Raw genomic sequence first — 9,123 nt, 5'->3', positions numbered from 1 at the left:
TCAGAACTCCAATGATTATGACAGTGTGACCAGTTTGTCTGAAGAGGGCCTCTCACACTGAAGTTTCCACCATTATTTTCAGGAAAACATTCCAAGTAGCACCTACACTTCTATTGCTCTACCTGCTTATATTCTGAGTGCTTAAGGACAAAACTCCTACCCTATCCTCGAATTTTCACTACCTTTACCATCCTTTATTTTGTTTCTTCTTCCATGGTAGGAAAATGTTTATCTGAGAGAGGTGCACTCAGAAATTATGGTACATCACTTTAATTTCTCCTATAAGTCAAAACATGAAGGATGGAAGGAAGGAAAGTAAGAAGGGAGGGAGGGAAAAGAATCCATTATTTCCGGGGCGCCTGGGTGGCTCAGTCGGTTGAGCGTCCGGCTCTTGATATCAGCTCAGGTCATGATCCCAGAGTTGTGGGATCAACCCCCGCCTCAGGCTCTGGGAGGACAATATGGAGCCTGACTGGGATTCTTTCTCTCCCTACCTCTCTGCCCCTCCACTGTTTGTGCTTTCTCCTAAAAATAAATAAACTTTAGGGAAAAAAAAAAAAAAGAACCCATTATCTCCTATCAAATTTGATAAATATCTATGATGGAAAAAAGATAAGCCTGTTTTTATTTTGAAATTATTTTAATTTACAAATACAAAACATCTTGGAAGGCAAAAAAGGAAAGAAAAACACAAAACATATAGACAGATTTTTACTCCATGAGCTTCTCAAATCCTCACTTATTCACCAATCCCCAAGATGAAAAACTCTTCTAAAAAGGTATTCAGCCACCACTGTAAAAGAAAGAAAAATGGTCCATTTAAGTGTATAGAACATTTTAATAACAATAATTATTTGAAATGCAATGTGCTACAATTTTATGGAACTAAAACCAGTTATCTGAGAACCCAAAGATAGCACAAAGGAGAAGAAACTGTACTTTAAAATCTTGTAACTAAAAAAGGTCCTTAGAGATGATGTGGCGTTTGAACAGGTTTGTATTAAAAACTCAGAATCCTCTTTTGGGGACACGTGTTTAACAGTCTGGCATAAAGTCTTGCTGAACAAGATGAAAAATACGAATTACATAACAGGATGGTTAGCTGGTAAGTTTTTCAAGTTGATACACAATCAGTGGAAAATAAAGAATGCGAACTAGTTCAACAGTTTCCAACTACTGTATCTTCACACAATCACTAAAAAACAGGGGTTTAATCATAATGAAAACAAAAATCACCTTTTCTACAGAACTTCTAAGTTTCAAAAGCATAAACATTAAAACCGCATGCTAAGATGCACACTTTAGTATTGTTTACTAACTTTTTTTTTGTTTTTTTAAGTAGGCTCCACACTCTATGTGGGGCATGAACTCATGACCCTGAGATCATGAGTGGCATGCTCTACTGATAAGCCAGTCAGGCGTCCCTAGTATTGTTCAGTAATGTTAAAAAAGGAAAAATAATTGCACTACTCGATGAAAGTAATATGCCTGAAAGAAATACTCTTCAATATTACTTTAATGCCAAGTATTTTTAGTGTTTGTTATTAAACTGTATTGCTGTAACTAAACTATCCATGACTACATAACTCCTTTAAATTATAATACTATGGCTATTACTTGTGACTGCTATAATTTTATAGAAGAGGACATACATTTATCATAAGGGAAAACAAGTGATAATTTAGCCTAATGAAAGAGGAGCTTGTGGTTGTATTTCACTTGCCATCACCCCAAAATAATTAAAACAGTGACTTATGTTCTTTTCAAGCAGGAAAAAAAGATCTTTGGGTTTTACAGATGTCGAAGAATGTCATGAGAAGAATAAGTTTTGATAGCATTTCTCACAGAATGCTTTATTTGGCCTTCATTTTAATGTAAAAACTCTCTAAAGGTAGATTTCTAACTCCTTTAACTTTGAAACAATTTTGTCACCAGATGACAAGTTTTCTAAGTAACCAGCTGCTGAACCATCTCTGATTGGTAAGATTGATAAAAGATACTGTGTGTTTGCCACGGAAAGAATTAAGTGAAAGCAAATTTTTAATACTTGTTTCAAAACCCTGTTAGAACAACCCGACTAAACTCAATCCAAAAAGGGTGCACTAAGGCTGCCCTGTCCTAAACAGAGTGCCCTGTCCTTAGGCTACAACTTAGACAAGGAAATAAAAGCTGTCGTAATACAAAACTAGGATAAATAAGGGCGCCTGGGTGGCTCAGTCGGTTGAGCGCCGACTTGGGCTCAGGTCACGGTCTCGCGGTCCGTGAGTTCGAGCCCCGCATCGGGCCCCTGTGCTGACAGCTCAGAGCCCGGAGCCTGTTTCAGATTCTGTGTCTCCCTCTCTCTGACCCTCCCCCCGTTCATGCTCTGTCTCTCTCTGTCTCAAAAATAAATAAACGTTAAAAAAAATTAAAAAAAAAACAAAAAACTAGGATAAATAACAATGTTGGACAGATTAAAGATTCAAAAGTCTTCCCTAAGGGCATCCAGGAAAAAGGAATTTAACAAGGAAAATGTTCCATTTTTAGGCTAAAAATAAACCACCCCAACTGTTTAAACCCAGGATAAAGGAAATTTATTGTAGCAGTTAATTGTGAGAAGCCTGTCTGAGGATTTTAGCCATCAGCAAGAAGACATATGTAGAGGCATTTGATTCTAAACGCTGGATTTTAAGAGAATGGATGAAATGCAAACTGGAGCATAAAGTGAGGAACAGGACTCAAAATAGGGAACATTCAACAGAGCCAGCATGAGAGAGGGCTCTCAACAATTAGAAATAGAGGCTCCTGAGCCAGTCGGCCTGCGTATGGTACACTGCTCTACCGGTTACCGGCCAAGCAGCCTGAGGAAGTACCTACTCTCCGTGCCACAGTCTCTTCATCCATAAAACGAAAATAACAGTACTAACCTCACAGAAGTGTCATGAGGATTAAAGGAGGTAACTAAAGCAGGAAGAGTCCCTGGCACACAGGAAGTGCCCAGTAAGTGTTAGAGATTGTTCATACCATCATGACCCTTAGAAAAAGATAAACCTTAAGTTGTTGACTTAATTCAACAGACACTTATTCAGTGCTTTTCATGGCAACAAGAGTACAGTGAACTAGGTTCTGCAGTGCGCGCGCACACCCCATAATATACGTATACGTACTTACATAGATTAACATTACGTGTGTGCATAGATAGATGTAAGTATCTATACCAGGAATGCCTCAGAACTCATAATTGAATGTGAAAGGCCCTATCAATCACTTAAGGCAGACAGTAATGCCTGGCAAGAGAGTTAAAAATATATTAAGTGAAGACTGGAGAAAAAATGTGAGAGGCACTCATATAACAATATACTGAAAGAGAGAAAGTTATATGTTGTCCCAAAGGGTAAAACTAAGAACAATGAGGGGTGTTTACAGGAAACAAATTCCCTATCAACTGAAAAAATTAACTGTATCAATTAAACCTATCTGGAATGGGAAGCAAGAGGCCCTGAGCTGTATGTATGGAAATGAAGTGACTTCCCAGAAACTCCATCCTACCCCTTCTGTTTACTGATGAGCTCAAGTGCAGCCCAGAGACACAGAGTCTCAGGTTTCCTAATTCTACTTGACCATTCTCTCCAGGATTCCACAATTCCAGAGCTGGTATTGCTTACTAGTAGTAGAATAGAGATTTCTCAAGTGATGGAGGAGATTCGAGAGACTTGATCCTTTTCAGGCCTAACTTTCTCTGATCTCACGGTATCTCTTCGTGGCACTTCTGCTTAATAACTATAATAACCTACTTAAGAACTCCATCTCACAATATATTCAGTCACTTATCATTTAGAAGACAACTTCCACCAGCATCTACATCAACAGTATCTAGTACTTAAAAGATGTATAGTTTACAAAACATGTCTAAATAATTGCTTCAAACCTCCCCATCCCATAAAATAAGCCCAATAGGTATTACTACTTCTAAATGGCGCTGAAGTTCAGACATTAAATAAATACAAAAGCATCAAAGAGCAAATGAGTACTGCAACTCATACTAAGTCTTTACACCAAACTAAAACGCCTAAAACTGACTACTCTCATTGCTCACTGCCATTAGGTTTCTCCACAACTTATAATCAATCTGAAAAGAAAAGCATTTAGGAAAGAATAAAGTAATCCCAGTTTGTCAGTGCTTTCTTCTCCTCTCTAAGACACTAAAGGGTTAAGAAACCCTCCATTAGTACCAGTGGCTCATGGCAGTCACAACTTCCATTTCATTGTCTTACCCCAACTGTTTTTTAGGGTTTTACATGACTTAAGCCATTAATCTTTACCATAACCCAAATAAAAGTTATTAGCCTTATGGAATAAAATGGGCACAGAGAAGCTGAGTAAACTGCCCAAGGTCATGACAGCTATTAAGTAACAAAAGAGAGGACTTGAACCTAAGAGATCGAGTCTAGAGTCTGAATTCTATCACTGTAGTGACTTGCACAGGGGGAGCATTTCCTCTGCACTTTAAAAACCAACAACTTAATATACAGCATAAAGAAGACTTAAATTTGAATACTGGTTCTGTCACTTGCTTGGTCACAAACTGTTTTTAACTCACTTTCGTGACCCTTTAAAATTGTATTTATAAAAGAAAATTGTACCTATCTCAGAGTTGCTAATAAAGACTGTATAACATATAAAATCACTCTGAATTATCAGGTACTCAATAAATAGCAGCAGACTCTAGCAGCATTAAAAAGTCAAAGCACATATCTGTGTATTAATAACATCGCAGGCTGTCAACTCAAATGATTTCAGTTTTTATTCTATACTAGATACTGTCTATTTCAAAAAGTTTACTTACACAATGATGTTATTAATAGGGATATGGATCAATTTCACAAAAAAGCCAATGAATCCCATTATAGCAAATCCTATTGCTGTTGCCATGGCAATCTTCTGGAATTCTGGATTTAAAAACACAAAATTTAGATAATTTTTTACATTGACATTGCAAATATAGGAGAAAAAAATTAGCAGCAATATAAATAAACTTACTGGTGTACATTTCTCCTGAGAGTGAACATATCATTTTAAGTTAAACAAAACATGACATTATTAATAAATATTTGCTTGACAAATTTTTTTAATTTTCTTCTTTGATATTTAAGGACACATAGAAATAAAGTGTATGCCCATGCTAGTGATTCCATCAACAAGCAGCAAAATAGTCTAACTTCTTATCAAATGACCAGAATATCAAAAAAAAAAAAAAGAAAAGAAAGAAAGAAAGAAAAAGAAAAAAGAAACACGGATAACAGAAATATACAGCATCCATCTCAAAATTTGTTACACTGTTAAAAGGATTAATTATAGGGGTGCCTGGGTGGCTCGGTCGATTAAGCCTCCAACTTCAGCTCAGGTCACGATCTCACAGTTCATGGTTTCGAGCCCTGCATCAGGCTCTGTGCTTGACAGCTCAGAGCCTGGAGTCTGCTTCAGATGCTGTGTCTCCCCCTCTCTCTCTGCCCCTCCCCTGCGCACGCGCTCTCTCTCTAATTTAAAAAAAGTATTAATTATAAAAACATAAAACATGATTTTTAATGAACAATAGAGCTGTTGTTTTTGATTCCATAATGAAGCCAGGAATAAGGCTTGAGAAATCAAGCTGGGCTGGGCACAACCTGAAAACAGGTTTTCAGACCATGGTAATGTTCCGTTTAATGTTATTTCCTCAGGGAAGCCCCCGTGCCCTCCTGACTTGGTTAGTCCTACTATTATGTGCTGTCCATACTTCTATTTGTCTTTCACGGTAATTACCGCAGAAGTAATTAGAGTTATAATTGCCATTACTGGTTCATGACTATATTCCCTGAAAGATTCTACACTACACAAAAACATGGACAGGTCTCTATTACATATGTGTATATATTTACTACACTACATATATATTATATTCTGTTATATTCCCAGGTGCTAACTCGGGAAACACTCAAATGAATAAAGGTACACCATTTCTGGTGCACCTTTTTACAGATGAATCATGAAAAACGAAGTTTAGCTTAGTAGATCAATAACAACTATACTGTTGATTTCATGTTAAGGTTTTGTTTTGGGGGGAGGAAATGGGGGCAGCAACAGAGAAGGGAGGACTCCAAAAGATCTTTCGGAGTGGAAATGTGGAAGACACTGACACCTAAAACTCTAAAGTCATTGAATACCACTAAGGCAAACCTAACATGAAACTCAAGGCTGTGATAAATTATCTTTCACCATTTGAAAATACATAAAACGGAAAAATCTGTAAAGTGTAAAAAAGTGTACAAAATTTAGAAAATGGCAGTATTAAAATACAATAAAGCAAAATGAATCCCTAAAAATGTTGACAAAATAATGCAATAGCTATTAAGCAGAAAGATACCAATCAAAGAAAAGATTTAGCAAATGTAAAGATTTAATCTTTTCTCCCATTTTAAAGCTATTACCTTTTCTATCAGGTTTAGTGCACCTTTTGACCAGCCGAATTGAGTCCTTCACAAACTGCCGACTCGGCTCAACGAACTGCATTACCTGATCCATGATGCCTATTTAAAAAAAACAAAAAAGTAAGAAGATGCTCACTGGTATTGGTTATCATCAAATCAGCACTTCATCAGTTATATCAAAATATAAAGGAAACTAGTCATGAATTCATGTCTGATACGAGTCAATTCTATCTCATAAAACAAAACAATACAGACTCCAAGACAAAACGGACATTATATTTTCGTCAACTCCGGCATCAGATCAAAGGCTATATAAAACAAGCACAGGCCTCACCTCCAGGATTATCACTGACACAGGACACATGCTCCTAACATGACAAGTTAAGCACTTAACACATCCATTCCTTTCCCACTCTGCAGTCTTCTCATTGCTCCTGCTACGGAACCAACAATTTGGGGATCCAACAAGTATTTTCCATATTTTATTTTAAACTCTCAGAAACCAGTGTCAAGTGTAGTGAAGGCCAACTGTGAGGCTGCAAGAATCTAGCCTAGGGGCAACGTGGACTTCAATCTGATTGTTCTAAACCACAGCCACATAACACTTTCAGAAAAGAGTATTTTTGTGTGGAACAGATCTATCAAATCTTCAAAACCACAAAGATTGACTAAACCAAGATCCAGACTCTCAGAAGCTATTACCTGAACTCCAGACCTTTAGGTAGGACACACCTTTTAAGAAAACAGCGCTATATACTTCATCAGCTAGATTCTTCTGAGGAATCTACTGCCCAATAGAAATGTCACCCAATCTTAGCTTTGAGAGCTTTGAGAGCTTACTACTTGCATTTTACCCTACCTCCAGCCCTTTGAACAGTGGTCAGGCACATGATACTCAGTAAATTTTTGTTACATCAAGGAATGAGTACCATTGGAAGAGCAAGTGGTGGTTCAAAGCCCTGTCTAGGAAATATAACCTTCCTAAGCTCCAATTTCCTCACCCGGCGCGGGCAGCTGGAATAAAATTCTATAAACATTCTAGGCCAAGTACATTGGGTCCCTCCAAAAACACAGCAATGCCTGTGTCCTTAGTACTTCACTTAACTTTGTTCTTCAAATCCAGCGGGCTTAAACTTTATAGATGTCGTGATGAAAGCTAAAAACTTTTCTCCATGAAAAAAAAAAAAAAGGCACAATGCGTAAAACACTGCGTTCACTTTCAGGGGAAGGGATCCAGCAACTTGGTATGATCTCTCGATCTAGAATCTAGACCAACCCTCTCACTTTACCCTATAGACGTGGTGGCAGGGCCAGGGCTAAATAGAACTCTTCCAAGGCAGGACACTACACACAAACTCCCAAAGCCTAAGGGAACTCCAGCGGCAGGCCATCATCTCTGACCAGAGCACAGAAGACACCGGCAGCCCCCTAACAGAGTAAAACCTGCACACCGAGGTGGCCCAGGACGAGCAGCCAGAAAGCCGAAGCCTGGGCCAGGACTTTAGGCGCTGAAGGAGCAAGAGCTGTCCAAAGCCACACTCCTTCGGGACCTCGGGAGGCCACGGCCCCGGGCCTTTACTTCCACAGAGGGCGTGCGAGGAGGTTTGTGGGCAGCCGGGGGCGCCAGACCGCCCAGAACGGAGAGCCTCCCGGAGAGGGCCGCCGGCTGGCCCACGCCCGTCGCCTCCGCTAGTCACAAAGGATTCATCCCCAAGCCCACCAAGAGACAGATGCTCACCTGCCCGGCAAACTCTCAGACGCCAGCGACACGTAGCACAAAAGCGGACTGACCAAGGACGGCCGGAACCGGAAACCGAGTCTCTGGCCTATGCCCCGCCCACTCCCCCGTTCATTGGTCCTTTACGCAGAAACATCAGTGCGCAGGCGCAGCTCGCCGGGCAGTTTGGACACGCATCGCGGAAGAGGTGCGCTGCGGGGGTAGCTGACGTGAGCGGTTTGGGGGTTTGGCTTTCTTTTCTGCAGTTTGAGTGTGGCGTCTGCCGGGTTCTGCCCTGGCTAACTCCCCTGTTCCCCCAGCAGGCCGATCTCACCCTATTCGCGTTCACAGCAAGAGGCCCCTTCGGCCTTGCGCGGTACCTGTTCTATTACACACGAACTGGGTAAATCTCTGCTAAATGGATTCCATTTGAGGGGATGATTTCTGATAGAAGTTTCTGTTTTATGCAGTTCATCTTGGTCGTGTATCTCCTGACTGCCCATACTTTCTGGATGCATTTAATTTTATTGGTCAAAATGAAGCTTATAAACAAAACAATCATATGACCGACCTAGCTCGAAATGGTCTCCAACCCCCAAAGCTGGCTTTCCTCTGGTTATCAGTCTTGGGACTATATCTAGAATTGAATCCATCATTAGGTGTACTCTAGGTTTGATTTGGTTTGGAGAAGTGGTTATAATGTATGTATGGTATCTGACTAGGCTTTTCTGAAAATATTATGAACTCAGATATTTGGTGGTAACAGGTGAGCTTGTCAACTTGTGATTTTGTATTTAGAATGAATCATTATTTGGACAGTTATTTGAGCACCTATAAACAATTATTGAGTACTGTGTAATTACTGTGGTCTAGTTAAGGGAATTTACAGTGCAAGGAGAAAGGCAAGGTATAAGTTAGTATAAATGCTATAGAACAAATGAAGACGGGGCGATGTTGTGA

The 9,123-nt window shown here is 39.6% G+C and overlaps 1 protein-coding gene across 1 annotated transcript; it reads right to left on the bottom strand.

The window, feature by feature from the left end:
• Window positions 1–621: 621 nt before the first annotated feature.
• Window positions 622–8,293, bottom strand: SEC61G (SEC61 translocon subunit gamma). Its single transcript, XM_058725518.1, has 4 exons — window positions 8,185–8,293; window positions 6,447–6,545; window positions 4,826–4,928; window positions 622–793 (listed from the first exon to the last, which is right to left on the bottom strand). Exons 2-4 carry the CDS (start codon window positions 6,538–6,540, stop codon window positions 784–786), a joined length of 207 nt encoding a protein of 68 aa, XP_058581501.1. The 5' UTR covers window positions 6,541–6,545; window positions 8,185–8,293; the 3' UTR covers window positions 622–783.
• Between the last annotated feature and the right edge of the window lie 830 nt (window positions 8,294–9,123).

This window comes from Neofelis nebulosa, chromosome 4, assembly GCF_028018385.1.
Source record: "Neofelis nebulosa isolate mNeoNeb1 chromosome 4, mNeoNeb1.pri, whole genome shotgun sequence".
NCBI classification, from domain to species: domain Eukaryota; kingdom Metazoa; phylum Chordata; class Mammalia; order Carnivora; family Felidae; genus Neofelis; species Neofelis nebulosa.
Note: the sequence above shows the minus strand (reverse complement) of the source record. Positions and strands in the feature narration are given on the sequence as shown.